This window comes from Mastigoproctus giganteus, chromosome 7, assembly GCF_048544385.1.
Source record: "Mastigoproctus giganteus isolate SK-2022 chromosome 7, ASM4854438v1, whole genome shotgun sequence".
NCBI classification, from domain to species: Eukaryota; Metazoa; Arthropoda; class Arachnida; order Uropygi; family Thelyphonidae; genus Mastigoproctus; species Mastigoproctus giganteus.
Genome location: NC_143581.1, coordinates 83,499,764 through 83,521,293, shown reverse-complemented (window position 1 = coordinate 83,521,293; position 21,530 = coordinate 83,499,764). Strand labels below are relative to the sequence as shown.

Sequence of the window (21,530 nt, the reverse complement as noted above, 5' to 3'; positions counted from 1 at the left end):
ATTTTGCATGAACATTCACACATGAGGAGTTATTTAGCGAGGGGAAAACCAGAGGTGTATTCAACTCTAGCAGTAAGCTAGAGAATCTTGTAATAACAGAAAGTAAAGTGGAGGAGAAATTGTTGAAGATAAACACAAGAAAGGCACCCGAGGTGGATGGGATCTATCCAGTTATATTAAAGGAGGCAGCAGAGGAAGTAAGCAAACCCTTAACCATAGTTATGAGAGCTTCCTTGGACTCAGGGAAGGTACCCACAGACTGGAGATGTGCAAATGTGACCCCCAATTCACAAAGGAGGATCAAAGGCTGACAAGTAATTATAGACCTGTGAGTTTAACTTCTGTTCCAGGAAAATTAATGGAGGCACTGGTTAAAGAAGCACTGCAGAATCATCTAGACAAGACTTCAGTTATAGCTCAGACACAGCATGGTTTTGTTAAGGGGAAGTCTTGCCTGACCAATTTGATTGGATACTATGATGCAGTCACAAAGGAACTGGTTGCAGGGAATAACTTTGATATTATATACTTGGATCTTAGAAAGGCTTTTGATACTGTTGCACATGGAAGACTGCTGCACAAATTGGAGCAGTGTGGCATTGGAGGCATATTGCTGCTGTGGATGAAGGGGTGGCTGAGGGGGAGAAGACAGAGAGTGGTAATCAATGGACACTGCTCGTCGTGGATTAATGTTATTAGTGGAGTCCCTCAGGGCTCAGTGTTGGGTCCATTACTGTTTTCTGTATTCATAAATGATATTGATGATGGTATATCAAGCTTAATGTCGAAGTTTGCAGACGATACAAAGGTAGGCAGGGTTGTCAAGGACACTACTGACACTATGCTGCTGCAACAGGATCTGAAAAGGTTGAGCAGATGGGCTGAGAGGTGGCAAATGAAGTTTAACATTGACAAATGTAAAGTACTACACATGGGAAACAGCAACCCCAGAGCAACGTATCAACTCTGTGGTACTACACTGACAGTGGTAGAGAATGAAAGGGACCTGGGGGTGGTTGTGCAGGCAGATATGAAGTTCTCCGAGCAGTGCAGACGGGCTGCAAGAGTAGCTCATGGTGTATTGTCAATGATATATAGGAATTTTTCTACAGGGATAAGGAGGTGATTATTCCCTTGTATAAGGCAATGGTCTGGCCACACCTAGAGTACTGTATACAGGTCCGGAGGCCTCATTTCAAGAAGAATATAGAGCTGCTGGAACAAGTACAGAGAAAGGCAACAAGATTAGTGAATGGAACAAAGGGGTGCTCTTACGAAGAAAGGCTTAAGTTTTGCAAATTACAGTGTCTGGAGAATAGGCACCAGCGAGGTGATCTGATAGAGGTGTATAAAGCCTTGAATGGTTTGAGCATGCTCAGTGCTGATGAGATTCTTCCTCTCGCTCAGAATAATCACCTGAGAGGGCATAAATTCAAATTGATGAAAGACAGATGTAGGATAGACGTGCGGAAATTTGCCTTTAGCCAGCGGGTGGTTGGTTGGTGGAACAGACTTCCATCCCTTATCGTGGAAGTTGATAGCCTAAATAAGTTTAAGGCTCAGCTGGACAGGTATTTTGAACGAACAGAGGAGTGAAGTGGAAGTGGTTTTTTTTATTTTTTTATTTTTTTTCGGCTGATGCTGCATAAGCTTGCTTTCTTGCATCAAATGCCTCTACTAATGCTAATTGCAGAAAGAATTTTTATGCACTTTACAATATTGACTTAAATAGAACTAAGCAAAAGAACCATAAACGTTGCCAGCATTTAAAATTATTGCACTTAATTTGCAATGATGGAACCGACACCCAACCAAGACAAAACACTTAAATCAACACTGACTATCCATCACCAATAACAAGACCTAATAAGATAGAACTAATGTGTGCAAGCACGGTTTTTGGAGAGAAACAAATGCTAAATACTAATTGGCGTAATAATGGTGTAATATCAATTCATATGTATTCCAACTCATTATTAATGTCACAAGACAAACATTATGACCAAAAGTGGACTGGCCATAAGTCTTACCGGGGGAAACCCTGGTGGGCCAGAGCCCGATGGAGGTTGATAAGATTTCAGTATTGCACTGGGACCTCCGATACCTTCTATTTGTTGACTAATATATGAGTCAAGTCATTTGGAAATGTTTTGTTTCCCTGTATAGTAGTCGCATCAGTGTTGTTAGAGTTTGTTTGATAAAACCAGGGGCTCTCGTCTGGTGAGTATGGACTTGGCACACCCAGTGTCGGCACCTCCATAGCCAGGTGGGCAGGAGCAGCAGTGCGTAGCACACGCTTCTTGATTAGACCGGGGTTTGAGCCCGTGACCACCAAATATGGAGGATGCGGAAAGGTCAGGGAATGACCACCGCATATTCCCAGAGCAATATGGCCTTAGTTGCTAATGCTCCTAAAAACCAAATAACAATAACAACACCCAGGGTCCTGAGCTGGATATCATCATTCTTCTCTTTCTTGTGATTCTTTCTATTTCTGACTCTTGTTCTCTCTCTCTCTCTCTCTCTCTCTCTCTCTCTCTCTCTCTCTCTCTCTCTCTCTCTCTCTCTCTCTCCTCTCTCCTCTCTCCTCTCTCTCTCAGGGTAACTATACATTTTTTTTTTTTTTTTTTCTTTTGACTGGTGCAGCAAAAGCTTCAGGCTTAATTGCACCATATGGCTTAATAAAAATAATAAAAAGCAACACCACCAGTTGCCATTGCGGCTAGTGGCTACCCTACATATTGATACAAGGTAGTTTGACTGTGGCCGCTGTGGTGTGGTTATGACAAGCGTGGCTTCTCGGTATAGTATGTTGGAGAGGCGGTGTATAGGTTTTATGGACACCACTGAATTGTAGAATTTTTATCCCTTTAGCTCGTAATTTGTGTCAATTGTACCACCCATGAATTAACAGTTAAAGGGATTAACATTCTCCAATTCACAATAAAGCTTTATCTTTAAGATTGTGAAGCTGTCACCATTTATTTATGTTAAGCATTGTTCGATAAATGAAAAAAATATTTTATTTTTTTTATAAAATAATTAATTGTGATTTATGTTTAAAATTCATTAAAAAATTAAGGATCGATAATTACTCTAGTTATTTGTTATCCTCCCCACACACACTTCCTCACAATATGGCCATAAACACTAGTATGAGGCTGCTACAAGTTTTCCCCAATGAGAATTTTTGACCCAGTCTGCCTCCGGTCACAGCTAACAGAAATTTATTTATGGAGTGCTTAAAACAACTTATATTAAATGACTGTTTACCCCTAAGGCTTATGCCATTTTTTCATATGGCATTTTAGAGGACTTTGGCAGCGGATGGTTTCAAATTAGACTGGGATGAAATTTTGCCCGCGAGCAAGAGGTTCCCCACCCCTGATGTAGAGAATGCCTCATTTCATACATAACTCAATACTATATACAAAGTGAAGTTTGTATGTAGCATTGAATGTTCTGCCCTAAAATTTTATTAGTGTAAATAGTTGCTTATTTTTATTTTACAGAAAGTTTTTATTATTATCTTAATAATATTATCTTAAGAACATACAAAATTTCAGACCGTATGGAAAAATTATATTAATTAATTTTTTTTTTAAATCAAGCCTTCTTTTATTTTCTTTCAGATTGTTCAAACACTGATATCTTTAGAAACAGCAGTTGCAGTAAGTCAGGAACGGTATCTTAGTTTAACAGCCAGTATTGAGCAACGATTGAAGTGGGCAGCAGGTGCAAATCCCTCGTTAACATCTACGCAGGAAGAATTTGAGACAGCTATAGCAGAAAAGACAACTAGTGTTAGTGTAAGTGAATTAACAATAATACCAATAGTATGTCAGCTTGCATGCAGTAAAATCTTGTGTTTATTATGTTACAGTCTGTTTAAAAAAAACAAAAATTACAGGATTAAAATTTTTAAAAAATCACTACTTTTACGAGACTTATATTTAAATGCATATTGAAAAAATCATTAAAAATAGGCAGGCAAGGTGGTAAAAATTTTAATAAACACTCACCTCTCATTTTAAAAACTGATCAATGATGAATGAGGTGTTTGTTTCTTTGATTTTCCTGCATATCTTTCTACTTTATAGTCCCTCTTCAGCATCCAGCAATGGTCAGCCATCGTGTTGATATTCCACCTCCCCTGATACTGCATCTCCATATCTTTAATTTCCTAGTTAAACCACTCACCCTGCAACTCTCCTTCTTGAAGTTTGTCAACATATTTTTAACTATATTCTTGTAGGCTGGATCCTTGTCAACAACAGACTTGAAATTAACCCATGCCTGTTTTTCTCTTTTATTCATAATACCCTCAAAATCCTGGTTCCTCATCAGTTTGCAAATTGAAGTCCAACAAAAATATCTTGTTTAGCTTCTCTTGAGTGATCGATGGGAATTTAGTAGGCAGGGACCTTCCTGAGCTAAACCTATCACAATCTGTTTCATCAAACCCAGTTTGATGTTCAAGGGTGAAATGACGACAGTTTTGAGGTTGTACTAATGGTTTTTGAACCATTAGTTTGTTGATCCAGGCAACAAACTGCCCCTCTTTGGCCAAACTTTAACGTCCTAAAGGACTCAATGTATGCAGACATGCAGACTTTAGTTTCATCTTCAGAAGCATCACTTTCAGCACTCTTTGCTGCTACATTCTCTAATATAAGGGAAGGCATGGAATCGACCAGTTATTTCCATATGGGACATGTGTGATAGCAGATGGAATATTAGGATACATGATACCCTTCTTACTCTTTGCATTTTATCCCTCTACATTGACTGTTACTTTTGCTTAGTTAGGCCTCCTTCCAAATCATGGGAATTCATTTTTCCACAATCTCAGTTCTTAAATATAGGTTTGGCAAACTTTATGTGGAGCCCATTGTTTATCTTGGTCACCAAGTTTCACCCCAAAATAAGCATAATACACTTTTTTTTTACAAATTTTGTAATATATTATCTTTGCTTGAGGTTACATAACTTTCACAAATATAACAAAAGTCGGGATTGTTCAAAAAACTTGCACAGAGACATTTTACTCACTTTTCAGCACAAGTTTTACATGATAACCTCAACAATAAACTGAGCTCACACTGATAAACACTGCTGCATGGAGTTTGCGAGGTCAAGAAACAAATGACTGGAGGTGGTGTTGCCAACATGTGAAGATTTAGTTTACAAATTCCCAGCATTTACTCTTAATTTAATACATTCAATAATACTACTTAAGTGAATTGTGAAAAAACGGTACATAATAGAAAAAAAATGAATAACTTTTCTGAAATCAGCATAAAATACTGAGTCGAAAACAGCTATTAATTTACAAACATCAAAAACCATGCTGTGGTGTAATCAAAAAAAAAAAAAAAAAAAAAAAAAAAAAAGTACAGCCAGCCTTCTCATTATCTGCGAGTTGCAAGTAATTTGCGTCATTGCTAATTAACTGTTTCAGGAGGAACAAATTATCTATTTTTAATATGGGCTCTATGGGGAGTACATATGTATAGATCTATGTTTTTGTAGCTTACTCAATTAACATATCATTTTAAGTTTGTATGTAAAATGATATGTTGTCTTGAAATTTTTTAGTACATGCTGTGATCTCTTATCTGTATTTCCAATTAATAGTAGTAGGCATGATTTTAATTGATGGCAGCATGAAAATAGCTTTGAAAATCCGACAAGGACATTACTGCTGTCAGCCCTTATCCAATACTGGATTACAAAAGCCAAAATTATCTGGAATTCAGCTTCAGAAGTTGATGAAATTGAATAAGTAAAACCTGAATAAATGTATTACTAAGTAATATATGAAATTAAGTAATGCATGAATAAAATAATAAATTTTTTACATTTTTAAAGCTTTTTTTGAAATTTTTTTAAATAAAATGTTTATTTTATTATTTTTTTTAATTCTGGTGTTAATTTTTGACAGCAATGTTTACTTTAATGACTGGAAATGAAGTTGAAACAAAAATAAATTAATATATAAACTCATTTATATGCAAAGTTTTCATTTTCACAAACTTCTTCATTTCACAGGAAATTGTTCTGCAGAGGCCCTTCTCCCCACAGAAAACTTATTACAAGAAGCTCACATAAATTCTGGAAAAACAAAACATGATTTCTCACTCACAAAAGGATTAAAAAAAACTGAAAAAACTGGTGGTAAATACCATGAGAGATTTACTTCACTGGATCCCATATAGAAAAATATCCTGGTTCAGAGAAGTGGGATTTACTGTCACTTTCTGCAATTTCTAATTTAATAATTTTATATCTCGATGAAGACTGCTCCGCATACTATGAAAGGAGGTTTTCGGGCCAGGAGATCAAATAATAAAAATATTATCCATGTAATTCCAACTATATTTTAAGTTTTAGTGGTACTTGTCCATGTCCTTGCATTATCAACACAGTCATGAAAGTATCTGCTAGTTGATTGGGGCAGGGGGGCATTTTCCTTGGTCTTTCAGTGCTGGTTCTGTAAGTGATAGTATACCTGTCCAAAAAAAGTATGATGACTCTGCTGATTTTCAATAAAAAGTGAACACATACAATGTCATAATGAAGCTATAAAAATCTCATACTTATCCTATGTAATATTATACTCATATTAGCCTCAATAAAATAAATATACAGTCAGTCCTCGTATAGCACGATAGTTGTGTTCCTAGAAACTCTCATGCAATATAAACAACAGGCCCTGTGGGAAAAATAGGGTTAGCTGCCGACCACCCAAGATTGAACACACATTTTTAACCAAAACATTACCAAACACAATAAATAATCGTAATGAAATATTTACATATTTTATTACGACTATTACGTAGTAAAATATTGCTAATGCTTTTGCTTCTATCATAAGCAAACTTGTTTTTTGGTTGATTTTCCATCCAAACAGATGACAGCTGTTCCATCTCTTCCAGTTCTTTGTGTCTTAATCTAATGGATTTTAATTACACTTTGAGTTGTTCCTGCTATGAAAGTTGTTTTTATTTTCTCTGCATTCTTTGTGATTCTCGGTGTTGCCTCATTTAGGCCTGTGGCATGTGCAGTATCACATGGTCTTTCATTTCGCTCAAAGCGTTTCACAATTTCATATTTTTTCTCCAGTCCACCTCTGTCGATAGAGAAAAAATATGAAATTGTGAAACGCTGTGAAAATTTGTAGTGGCCGGAGGCCGGTGTGATTTTTGCCATAAACGCTAGTAGGAGGCCACTACAATTTTTCCTGGGTAAGAATTTTTAACCCAGTCTGCCTCTGTTTATCGATATTGCTTTTCTTTTTCTCTCTGAATCTGTAGTGTCTTCACTAGGACACTTCCTTTTCACACTTTTTAAGTATTTTACTCATTTTTATGGAATAAAGCACAATTACAAAATGAGGAGGCATGCTTGATACACATAAACAAAGCTGCGCACGTGTAGCAACTGAATAAAAACACTGTAAAGGCAGAGACACACTATGAACTCCTCACTAGCTCACATTTTAGTAAAGCACATTTCTGGGAGTTACTACCATAAAACAATAAAAACAATTTCCAGTTGTGTTTCTAGAATCTGTTATAAACTGGTAGTAAACTCTAATTGCATTTACGATAATACCGATAGCTGGAATTGTGTGGGTTTTTACGTTATTATGGTAAAATGTGTTTTCCCTTCACTGATATAAAAAAACATAAATACATTTTAAGAATCTTCTCTTCATTCCTATCGTGTTGCGTTCAGTTGGGGTGATTCCGCGTTCGACTGCCATTTCTTGTAAACACCAAGGCGAATCGTGCATAAGCGAATTCGGTTTATGTTATATACGATATCGTTCCCGTATGTTCGAATTCGTGTAAACACATGTTATACGAGGACTGACTGAATATAACTTCACATAATAGGCCTCTTCACATACCAAATTATATGAAAATTACACAGAAGTATATTAAAGACCTTAGATATCTTGGTTTTTAAAAATCTTAGATCTTTAAGATAATAGGAATATATTAAAAACCAAGCAATTGTGATAGGTATGATCATTTTCAGAGAAATGGAGTAGACAAGCAAATGAAAATGCCTTGTTATGGAAGACATGCTTTTCAAAGCTTAATGAAAATTAAGCTTGCAAAAATAAATAAAGTACAGTAAAGAAAAATAAAGGCAAAATGATAAACTGGTGGTTAATCATTTTATTATTTTTTTTTACCCAATAAGTAAAAATACATTGCTAATTTTTACCCAATTAGCAATGTATACCCAAATTGCCTAGATAAGTGCTTTGACTATTACATTCCTTATAAGCAGTATTTTTGATAGTTGTTAAGGATCCATCAGATGTGATTATAATGTCTGGAAATTGAATGTTGTTATTATTCCACTGTATTAATCAATGTACCTTTATCTTAATATAGGCTTCCCAGTGTTCTCCCCAGGACCTGTCGAATGGATGCACCGGCCAGTGAATTGAACTGACTGCCCGGTTAAAATTTAAGCGATTCTAACAGTACCATATGATACTGCTCACTGATCTCGATCAATATTAATTTGAACATACTATGCAAAGTATTACACTTCCCCACAAAGCTGCTTCATAATGCCGCCCAGCTGGAAAAATTTTCTGGGGAGAACACTACTTCTTGGGTATTTGCCGTTGCCACTAGTTTCCACCAATTTTTAAGAGTAAATCTTATGCTTAAAAAGGAAAAATGAAGTGTAAAGGAGGAAATTAAAATGCCACCAGAACTTTGTTGATATATAATATCCCACAGAAAACGATCACGAGAAATCTTGTGCATCTTAAAATTCACAAGTCTAATAAGACTCTGAGACTAATAAGGCCTGGCCAACATAATTTTAATTCCACAAATATAGCAACCGTTGCAGTCAATTTTCACGCATAGATTTCGAAAATAATTCTTAAAATTTCACATCGCATCCCAAGTTTATACATGTACAGGTTTTTATGTGTATACCTTACTACAATATAGGGAGATGTGACATTGATCTGAACATGTTCAATCTTATCTGTCTGCCTTTGCATCTCTCTCTCAGTAATAGAAAGACAGTTGTATTGTGAATTTGTGTATAGTTTATCACATATCTTTTGCATATTGTTTATTTTTCTGGGAACCCCACAGATTTGCTGTATTGCCTATGCCATAAATCTGGAGATATGGCTAACTGAGAAAATTAAAAGTATGCCTGTCGTTGTTCCTATGGTACTGTGAGAACTATTCTACCACACTGATGATTGCCATTTCTGCATGACAAAAATATGGGAAACAGTCAAGGAAGTAATCTTGGAAGCTACTAGGCTTTTTGTTCCAACTAAGAAATACTGTTTTAGGTTTAGGTCCAAATGGATAGCATCTATACTAATGAGACTCGTGGCAGAGAAGAAAAATGCATGGGATGCATATAAATTATCAAGCGACACAAAACCGATGGTAGATATAAGCTAGTCTGCAATCAAGTCACAAAGGAGGTTAGGCAAGAAAAGGCAGATTATGTGAAATATTTAGCAAAAGATACAAAGAAAAACAACAAAGACTTCTTTACTTATGTAAAGTCTAGAAGGAAGAGGATGAACCAGATTGGTCCACATGATGTTGGTGGTTCTACTGTTGATGATCCTGCTCAAGTAGCTGACAAACTGAATGAGTATTTTGCACCTACATTCACACATGAGGAATTCTGTAAGGAAGGGAGGACAGAAGTTTGTTAAATTCTAAAAGGGAGCTAAATGATATTGTAATGACGGAGAGCAAAGTGGAGGAGAAATTGTCGAGGTTAAACATAAAAAAAGGCTCCTGTGGCAGATGAAATCTATCCAGTTATATTGAAGAAGGCAGCGAGGAATGTAAGCAAACCCTTAGCCATAATTATGAGAGCATCCTTAGATTCAGGGGAGGTCCCCATGGACTGGAGATGTGCAAATGTATCCCCAATTTATAAAGAAGGTTCAAAGGGTGACACAAATAATTATAGACCTGTTAGTTTAACTTCTGTTCCGGGGAAAATAATGGAGTCCCTGTTTAAAGAAGTGATGCAGGATCACCTAGACAAGACTGCAGTAATAGTTTAGACACAGCATGGGTTTGTTAAGGGGAATTCTTGTCTGACCAATTTGATTGAATACTAAGATGTGTACTTCAGAATACCAAATTTTGTACCATTGACACAGTCACCAATCACATTACAAAAAAAATAATTGCAGCTGCGTGTAATGTCATCCCACATTCACAATAAAGCAACCATGAACTATAAATTATTCATGGAATGAAGGCTGTAAGATTGAAACAAAAATTAAAAAAAATGAGCATGGAATTTATTCTGCAAGCACTTTGCCACCACTAATCTTATAAGTTTTGAGAGATTTAAAGCCAAGGCCTGCAACATGAGGAAGGAGGTTAAAATTCGATTTTGATTTTTCAAGATTTTTTCTGAATTCGATTTTGCAAGCTCTGTTAACGAACTACTGATGTAAGAGTAATATGTATGAAAATAAAGCAACTAAATGGCGAATTTCCTCCATTATTCTCTTCACTTTTCATCTGAAATGGGCAGGAGTTTTCTAGCTCTACAGAGATTGTGAATGCCCTAGGGACACTATAACCCCTGTTATCTGCCTCCACTGTGTATGATCCATCATTCAAGAAAAGTCCCAACTGAACTTCAGAACTTCTTCTTCTTTACCCTACAATCAACCAAATTGCATAAATTTCAAGAAGCCATATCTACTTCAAAGAACAGTGCTGCTGGCCCTGACAGAATATTTTACATAATGCTCCAACACTTAGATAATAAATCATTATCTTTGCTGTTGCATTCTGAATTTTACAGAACTTAAGAAATTTACAAAACTGAAGCCTTTCTTGGTGAGGCCTTCAGAGCTGTGTGCAGTACTCAAGATGCAGCCTAACCATTGCCTTGTACAATGGGAAAATCACCTCCTTATATCTACTAGCAAAGTTCCTGTATATTGTTGAGAAAATTCCATGAGCTTTCCTGGCAGCCTGTCTGCACTGCTCACAAAACTTCATATCTGACTGCACAATAACCCCATTTTTTTCATTCTTCGCTTTTTATTTTCATTTTCCACTACCATGAATGCCATACCACACAGTTGGAATGTTATCTGGGATTACTGCAACCCATATGGAGTACCTTGCATTTTTCAATATTAAACCCCAACTGCCATTTCTCACAATAATTGAAGATGAAGAAATGAATATTTTGTAATATCAGTTCTGCCGGTTCTTCTTTTATATTCTTGTTTGGGAAGCTGATTGACAAGTACACAAGAAAGCTTGAAATACAACAAGCTATCCCAAGCCAAGCTTGGCATTTTAGCAATTTCTCATAGTTATTAACATGAGAGAATAAAAAAAATAAAAATAAACTGAGTTTGGATTTTATCTTGTTGCATTTAACAATGTCATAGTTACAAGTATAAGCTAAACTTGCCCAACATATCTGAAGAGGCAAAGTCTGTAACATTACCTTTCTTGAAGCAGTGGTAATCAGTTGGTCTAACTGAACATCCAAACAAAAATCCACAAGCAGAAAACTCCTAAGGCTCACGTTTGAAAGCATACTGAATGGTAAGCCCCCCCCCCCCCCATTTTATTTTAATATGATGTGTATAATTTGTTGACAACATACACATCATATACATGGACTTAAAAAAAAAAAAAAAAAAAACCTCATGCAGTTCCCCTGTTTGCCTCCTGCTCTTTGAAAAAATGTTCCTCTTTTTTTTGCCTGTTTTGTAAAAAAGAATTATCTTTTTATACACTAGTAATTCTGAAACAATCTAATAACATTGTATTCTAAACAAATGATAATATCTTTTCAGTGTTTTATGTAAAGGTAGTGCTTCTCATGTTGACTTGTAATAAAAGAGGCTTATTCTGTTTTGATTATCAGGACCATACCATTTAATAGTGATAGTTAAAATCCTGCTGGCTTTAAAATACATAGAAGGATAAAGCAATCCTCAATTTATTATTATATTTTTTTTATGTGATAGACCATATAGCTTTTGCTATATTAAAATAAAAAAAATTAGCAATATTGTTTGGGGTTTTTTTTGTACTTAATTTGTTTTAAATAAATGTAAATATTTTGAAAATAGTAAAATATTATGGATGATGTTGATTTGAGTTCACTGGCTAATAAGAAGGAATACAAAAGCCGACCAGTCAAGAATAAAATGAGAAAACTTTTTGTTACTTAATTTATTATTGCTCTTTGCAAATTTCATATGAATTTTAAGTCAGTTTTCCCCATATCATTTTATTCTAAAAAATCTTAAAACTTTTAGCAGAACTACTAATTACTCTGATTCTACTTTGTATCAGATAGATTCTTTAGCATTTGAATTGCTTTTTATTCTTGAGTAAAATATTTGTCTCTTCATGTGTAAATTTAGATTAATGCATATTATGGGGTCAGGTTAATCTAGATAATTTAGATTAATCATATTATGTGAGGTCAGATGAATTGTTCAATTATCAGCATCTTGTAGGCTTAAATCCATCTGTATTGCAACTGAACATTTCATCTGATATCAAATAATTTCCAGTCCTCTGCCACAATATGGATTCATCTAAATTTGTACATAATATCAAATTTCATGTGCATATATATATACTGAGTGATCACTGAATTATGACCACCCCCTATGAAAACTGAATGGGACCCGTTAACCACATGAGGTAAGAGAGTGCAGAGTTAGTCGACCTATGTAGCATAGATAAGGTGTCAGTGATTCAGCAAGTAGTAAAATTCCGAGCATGATGGGTAAAAGGAAGGATTTATCGGACCTTCATAAAGGACAGATTGTGGGTGCTCGACGAGCTGTTGCCTCTATTTCCCAAACAGGTGAACTGGTGGTGTGTTCGAGATCCGCCATAGTTAAAGTGTACCAGGACTGGCATCAAAATGGTCAAACAACAACCCAACAGTAAAAGTGCAAAGGTCAGCGAAAGGTTGATGTTAGAGGTGAGCACCAGGTCCAGCGACTCGTACAGGCGAACAGGCTTAGCACTGTTAAAGAGTTGACTACCCAATACAACATGGGCCAACCCAGAACAATATCCCTGAACATTTTTCATCGGCATAAAAGACTTGCCTGATGCAAAGAGCATGCAAGTTGGGACGTTAGAAGACTGGAAGAAGGTGTGCTGGTGGGATGAGTCACGTTATTTACTCCACACCGTGGATGGTCATGTACGGATTTGGCATCAACAACATGAGGCTCTTCATCCATCATGCATGGTATCAAAAGTGCAGGCTGGCGGACGTGGTTGTATGGTGTGGGGCATGTTCCACTGGCAGAAACTTGGACCCCTGTTGCCTGTGGAACAACATATCAGTGGTCTCCGCTATCATTGACTGCTTGCTGACTGTGTACACCCTGCTATGTTACACCTTTTCCCGAATGGCGATGGTGTCTTCCAAGATGACAATGCACCGAGCCATTGGGCACTTGTTTAGCAGGAATGGTTTGAGGAACACAGTTCTGATTTTCAGCATATCGATTGACCTCTGAACTCTACCAATATCAATCCCATAGAGCACTTGTGAATGTGGGACACTAAGGAAAGGCATATCAGGCATCTGGATATACCAATCACCTCCATACCTGCATTGCTGACTGCATTACACACAGCTTGTTTGGCCATACCTCCGGAACACTTCCAACATCTTGTTGCATCAATACCACGGTGGATAGCTGCTGTACTGAGGGCAAAAGGAGGACCTACGAAGGATTAGGTAGGTAGTCATAATTCAGTGATCACTTAGTGTGTGTATATATATATATATATATTTTTTTTTTTTTTAATTATTATTATTTTCATCTTGCAGAAGGTGAACCAACTATGCAGAGAGTTGATGAATGTTTGCAATGCTGTATTGCACTTTGAAGCTTTAAGAACTCGAACATCGGAAGCACTGTCTTCAGATAGTACATTTCTCTCTTTAATTAATCGGTGGGTGTAGTTTTCCTTTTCTTTTCTGTTCTCACCATCTCTTTTTTTTTTTTCACTATTCTCTCCCCCTTTTCCTTCCACCACCACGTTTTTTTGTTTTTTTTTAAATCAGAGTGAATTTAGAAGTTTAGTTCTAATATTAATTAGTTTTGTTTTTCTTTGCTTTTTTTCTGTTAAAATCTTTTAACTAAACATAAAAATGTTATAAGATCTTTAGTTTAATTTCTCCTCAAGATCAATGCTGATATTATTTTTCATAGTTACATTCTAACCATTTTATAAGTGAGCTCCCTATATGGGGTTCAAGTTGTTTCCAATAACAGCAGACTATATGGAGTGTTTTTTTTTTTTTTTTTTTTTTTTTTGTAGAACTGTGAAACTTGGCAAAAATGAAAATTTTATATATAAGCACTTTTAAATATTAATGTGTTTTTTTTGTGTGTTTTTTCCTTTTAACTTTATTGCTCAGCATCTGATTGAAATTTTGAGAAACTCACCATTAATTGTTTTTAGCATAATAATATCCTCTACATCTGTTTAACAATTACTTGATTAGATTTTATTATCTTATCTCACTGAATTCCTTAGGATTCTTCATTTTCAGCTTTTGTAAACACAAAAGCTGAGAGACTGCTTCTACAGGGATGGGATACACTTAAATAGAAATGGTGCAAGAATGTTTGCTGATGCTATCGAGGCAGTGTTAGGTGGGTCGGAAAACTGCTAGATTAGGGGGATACAAGGACTAATAGATTAACAGTAGCCACTGGCAGAAGTGAAAGTGATTCTTGCACTGCTTCTATTGGAATGAGCCGCAGCCTGGAAAATAAGATGCAGGATATTTCAAAGACTGCTGGGAATCATTGGGGTACCAATAAGCACATAGGTTGTGTTAGGGTAGCTAAGAAAAAGAACAGGTGCATGTATACTTGCGTGTACACCAATGCTAGGAGTTTAGTAAATAAATTTGATGAATTTGAGGTATTGCTCAAAACATCAAAGGCAGATATTGTGGGGATTTCAGAGACGTGGTGTCACACAGATATAAGGAATGCAGAACTGGAATTTTGGGAGTACAATGTCTACAGAAAGGATAGACAGAATAGGAAGGCAGGAGGGGTTATGCTATTAGTTAAGAAACACATAAAATCCAAGGAAGTGAAGCCAGTCGACATTGCTGGACAATGCAGTGTCGAGTCAGTTTGGTGTGACATGAGCATTGGGAGATCAAAATTGAAAGTAGGAGTGTGCTGTAGGCCTAATGACTCTGATGAGTATAATAAGAAACTGTATGGGGAAATAGAGTGGGCCAGTAAATCAGAGAGTCTTATAATGGGGGATTTTAATTTCCCAGATATTGACTGGAATTTGGGGGCTGGTCACTCACACACTAGCAAGGCTTTGGTGAATTTATTGGATGATTGTTTTCTACATCAGCATGTTCAGGAGGCAACTAGAGGCAGTAATACTTTTGATTTGATTATCAGTAGTGATTCTTCTTGCATTAAGAATCTGCAGGTAAATGAACCACTAGGTGGCAGTGATCACAGTGTGCTGAAGTGGGATTTACTCAAAGAGGTAACTACCATTGGGGGTAAAGGGAAGGGTTATTGCTTTCGTAAAGGCGACTACGATGGACTGAGACAGTATTTAAATTCTATACAGTGGGACCAACTGATGATGTTACCAACAGCAAATTCAAAATTGGAAGCATTCAAAGAACTTATCTTGGAAGCTACTAGGCTTTACATACCAACTAAGAAATATTGTTCAAGGTTTAAGCCTAAGTGGATGTCAGATGAACTAATGAGACATATGGCAGAGAAGAAAAATGCATGGGATACATACAAATTAACACGTGACACAGAAGCCTATGATAGATACAAGTTGATCTGTAACCAAGTTACAAAGGAGGTTAGGCAGGCGAAGGCAGATTACGAGAAATCTTTGGCAAGGGATGCAAAGAAAAACAGCAAAGAGTTCTTTACTTATGTAAACTCTAGAAGGAAGGGGATGAATCAGATTGGTCCACTTGATATCGATGGGTCAACTGTTGATGATCCTGCTCAGGTTAGCTAACAAACTGAATGAATATTTTGCATCGAGATTCACACATGAGGAGTTATTCAGCGAGGGGAATGCCAGAGGTGTATTCATCTCTGGCAGTAAGCTAGAGAATCTTGTAATAACTGAGAGTAAAGTGGAGGAGAAATTGTTGAAGATAAATACAAGAAAGGCACCTGGGGTGGATGGGATCTATCCAGTTATATTAAGGGAAGCAGCAAAGGAAGTAAGCAAACCCTTAGCCATAGTTATGAGAGCTTCCTTGGACTCAGGGGAAGTACCCATGGACTGGAGATGTGCAAATGTGACCCCAATTCACAAAGGAGGATCAAAGGGCAACACAAGTAATTATAGACCTGTTAGTTTAACTTCTGTTCCTGGAAAATTAATGGAGGCACTGGTTAAAGAAGCACTGCAGAATCATCTAGACAAGACTTCAGTTATAGCTCAGACACAGCATGGTTTTGTTAAGGGGAAGTCTTGCCTGACCAATTTGATTGGATACTATGATTCAGTCAGAAAAGAACTGGATGCAGGGAATAACTTTGATATTATATACTTGGATCTTAGAAAGGCTTTTGATACTGCTGCACAAATTGGAGCAGTGTGGCATTGGAGGCAAATTGCTGCTATGGATAAAGGGGTGGTTGAGGGGGAGAAGACAGAGAGTGGTAATCAATGGACACTGCTCATCGTGGACTAATGTTATTAGTGGAGTCCTTCAGGGTTAAGTATTGGGTCCATTATTGTTTTCTGTATTTATAAATGATATTGATGATGGTATATCAAGCTTAATGTCCAAGTTTGCAGATGATACGAAGGTTGTCAAGGACACTACTGACACTGTGCTACTGCAACTGGATCTGGAAAGGTTGAGCAGATGGGCTGAGAGGTGGCGAATTAAGTTTAACATTGACAAATGTAAAGTACTACATATGGGAAACAGCAACCCTAGAGCAACGTATCAACTCTGTGGTACTACACTGGCAGTGGTAGAGAATGAAAGGGACCTGGGGGTGGTTGTGCAGGCAGATATGAAGTTTTCTGAGCATTGCAGACGGGCTGCAAGAATAGCTCATGGTGTATTGTCGATGATATATAGGAAGTTTTCTAGCAGGGATAAGGATGTGATTGTTCCCTTGTATAAAGCAATGGTCAGACCACACCTAGAGTAATGTATACAGGTCTGGAGGCCTCATTTCAAGAAGGATGTAGAGATGCTGGAACGAGTACAGAGAAGGGCAACAAGATTAGTGAATGGAACAAAGGGGTGCTCTTATGAAGAAAGGCTTACGTTTTGCAAATTACAATGCCTGGAGACTAAGCACCGGCGAGGTGATCTGATAGAGGTGTATAAACCTTGAATGGTTTGAGCATGCTCAGTATTGATGGGATTCTTCCTCTTGCTCAGAATAATCACCTGAAAGGGCATAAATTCAAATTGAGGAAAGACAGATGTAGGATAGACGTGAGGAAATTTGCCTTTAGCCAGCGGGTGGTTGGTTGCTGGAATAGACTTCCATCCCTTGTCGTGGAAGTTGATAGCCTAAATAAGTTTAAGGCTCAGCTGGACAGGTATTTCGAACGAACAGAGGGGTGAAGTGGAAGTGGTTATTTTTTATTTATTTATTTATTTGTTTTTTTTTTTTTTTTTTTTTTTTGGCCTGATGCTGCATAAGCTTGCTTTCTTACATCAAATACCTCTACTAATGCTAACTGAGGTTAATAGGTGCAATCTCCTTCTCAAAGTTTCAAAGCTTTTTTTTGTGCTGCCAGCAATTATAAATTGTGTTTACAATTAGTTGGAAACACAAATAATAAATGGATTCCCCTGGCGCCACGCAATTTGTAACTGAGCAATTTCTCTGAGCTTCCAGTGTGATTTTCCAAAGCAGTTTCATTGTTTTACGTTCCTATAATTTATAAATCTCCTTATTTGATAGCAGCTCTTATTTCAAAAGTATTTGAAGAGAGCAAGAAAGAAAAGCTACCTCTCTTTAATTTATTCATAGTTTGATTGCTAATGCTCACTAACCTTCACTTGGTTACACCAGGCACTGCTCCTGCTTCCCCATGGCAGAGCAAAAACATGGGCAGAAGAACCATTCTCCCCCCCCCCTTGTCTAAAAGGAGCCAAATTGATCTGTGAAACTTTCCACTGTTGGTGCCCACAGCTCATTATATCATGATACTCAAAATGGTCATGACACTTCAAATCCCAAAAGAATGAGAAGTAAAATGCAAATACAAGATCTCACATAAGAATGTAAAGATGCTTTGATCACAAGACCTTCTCATGGAGACATCAACTCAGAGACGCACAGATGCCCTGCTTAAATGTTATCCTTCCATGACATCTTTATCAAATTCACTCTCTAAAAAAAAAAAGTAAAGTAAAGTGCAGCCATTATCAACCCACTGCAGGATGGAAGCCTCCTCAACAATTCATGCTGAAGGAAAATGGACCATAATCTGCCACGCTGGTCCAGTGCGGGTTGGCAGATCGACCATATTCAGCAGTCAGGGGCTTGAACCCCGGTCTACTCAAAGAGCGTGTGCTACCGCACTCCCGCTCCTGCCCACTCGGCTACGGAGGTGCCTTTCACTCTCTATGCGATGTTAAATACCTCTAAAGAGTTACAGCAAACTGGGACTTCGTAAATGTATCAAAAAGAATTAGTAGAATTTGGTATATATACCAAACCTCATACAATGTTATATAAGTATCAAACATTTGGCCAGAGCAACATGTAGGGATGATTCGGTATGCCCTAACTGTGGGTTGAAAGAGCAAGATTATACTACTCAATCACTGTGTTTTGCAAGTTATAAAGGCTGTCACATCTAGTGTATTTAAATGCTTGTGACTTGTCAAAATTAGAAAAGAAAATGGAGAACAAAGTTACCTACCAGGAGGCAAGAAAACAACTTCTAGGTATGACAAAGTATAGCTACTTATCTGTTACCCAAAAACATCAAACAATAGCAACACAGGCTGAGACAACAATTCTGCTGAAAATGTCACTTGCTGAGTGAGCAAAAGTTTTGTTAACAGATTCACAAGGGATGCTGATTAGGTTAACAACTTCTAAAACCCATTTCCATATACTCATTCTTCTACATCTCAAAAAGTACAAAAATAGAAGGAACTAAAATTCTGTTAAAACAAAGAAAACTCCTTCTACACAGATGAACATTAATAACTGATCAAGATGCTATGTATATCTTAGTGCACTTGCATCATTTATACACAGCCAATTATTGATTAGCAAATTTGCAATAGCGGCATCATTTAAGTTACATCTCATATTGTAAATACCTTCATGACGAGTTGCCATGGCATTGCACTACTTTGAATAAGTAACGCTTCACCTGAAGGAGAAGACTGTTGTTACTTATTCTCAGTGGATACCACCACCCAGACGGCACGGTTTAAGGGTATTTGGCCCTTCTTCGATATATAATTGGCTGTGTATAAATGATGCAAGTGCACTAAGATATATACATAGTCTTAACTCTTTCGCAGCTTGAGGCATAAGCCCTTAATGCATTTGATCAAGATACTAATTGATTCAGTTGATCAAGATGAACCACTAGAATATATTCCAAAGATAATGTGTATACAGAACAATGTGTCTTTCCCAAAGAAGACACACCATTCTGTATCCACATTATACTCTAGATTTTACTAAAATAGCAACACCTCTGCAGCCTCTAAAAAACAAACTAACAAACCCCTGCACATTTAATATCCTACATGATGTGGTTACAAAGGAACTGGATGCAAAAAATAATTTTGATATCATATATTTGGATTTCAGGAAAGCTTTTGGCACTGTCGTGCATGGAAGACTATTGTACAAATTGGGGCAGAATGGTATTAAGGGTAAGTTTTTTTTTTTTTTTTTTTCTTGTTAGTTGTTGGCGCATCAGCTTCTATGGCCATAATGCACCTCCCAAAGTTTTTGCATTTTACTGTGATCCAAGCCCGAGGCGGAAATCGAACCCGCGACCTATGGGTTGCCAGGCATGCACTTTACCTACCTGGCTAGCCCGGTCAGCTCAAGGGTAAGTTGCTACAATAGATAAAAGGATGGTTGAGTGGGAGAAGACAGAGGGTGGTAATTAATGGGTGCTGCTCTTCGTGGACTAATGTTATTAGTGGAGTCCCACAGGGTTCGGTGTTGGGTTCTCTGTTGTTTTGTATATTTATCAATGATATTGATGAAGATATATCAGGCTTAGTGTCGAAGTTTGCAGATAATACAAAGGTTGACAGGGTTGTTAATGACAGTAATGGCAGTGTGCTACTTCAACAGGATCTAGATAATTTGGGCAGATGGGCTAAGAAGTGGCAACTAAAGTTTAACCTTGACAAATGCAAAGTACTGCCTATGGGTAGACGTAACCCCAGAGAAACATACCAACTGTGTAGTACTACACTTAAGGTGGTAGAAAATGAAAAAAGACCTGCGAGTAATTGTGCAGTCAGATATGAAGTTTTCTGAGCAATGCAGACAGGCTGCCAGGGCAGGTCATGGGGTTTTGTCAATGCTATATAGGAATTTTGCTAGCAAGGAAAAGGAGGTGATTGTCCCTCTGTATAAGGCAATGGTCAGGCCACACCTTGAGTACTGCGTACAGGTCTGGAGGCCTCATTTTAGGAAGGATGTAGATTTGCTTGAGTGTGTACAGAGAAGGACAACAAGATTGGTGAGGGGAATGAAGAGAGGCTTAAGTTCTGCAAATTGCAATGGCTGGAGACTAGACTCCTGCACGGTGATCTGATTGAGATGTATAAAGCCTTGAATGGGTTGAGCATGCTGAATTCTGATGGGATTCTTCCACTTGTTTAGATTACGAACCTAAGGGGACATAAATTCTAATTAAGAAAAGACATGTAGAATGTAGAAAAGACAGAAATTTGCCTTTAGCGAGCGGGTGGTTAATTGCTGGAACAAACTGCCATCTGTCGTTGTGGAAGTTGATAGGTTACATAAAATTAAGGAGGAATTGGACAGGCATTTGGAGGGAATGGTGTGGTTTTTTTTTTTTTTTTGGCTGATGCTGCATAAGCTCATACACTTGCTTTCTTGCATCACATGCCACTACCACTACTTTGATAAATCTCACTTCAGCACACTGTGATCACTGCCACCTAGTGGTTCCGTTATCTGCAGATTCTTAATGCATGAATAATCACTACTGATAAAGAGATAAAGAGCATTACTCTCTGTAGTTGCCTCTGGAATATGCTGATGAAGAAAACAATCATCCAATAAATTCACATAAGCTTTGCTAGTGTGTGTGTGTGACCAACCCACAAATTCCAGTCAATATCTGGGAAATTAAAATCCCCCATTATAAGACTCTCAGATTTACAGGCCCACTCTATTTCCCTGTACAGTTTCTTATTATGCTCATCAGAATCATTAGGCCTATAACACACTCCTACTCTCAATTTTGATC

The 21,530-nt window shown here is 37.2% G+C and overlaps 1 protein-coding gene across 1 annotated transcript in view; it reads left to right on the top strand.

The window, feature by feature from the left end:
- nonC (serine/threonine-protein kinase Smg1) overlaps positions 1-21,530 on the top strand; it is a 1,411,261-nt gene that overhangs the window by 1,172,666 nt on the left and 217,065 nt on the right. The window contains exons 66-67 of the mRNA XM_090378365.1: positions 3,633-3,809; positions 13,873-13,997. Of these exons, the coding sequence (XP_090234491.1) occupies positions 3,633-3,809; positions 13,873-13,997 (302 nt within the window). The remainder of the gene's footprint in view (positions 1-3,632; positions 3,810-13,872; positions 13,998-21,530) is intronic.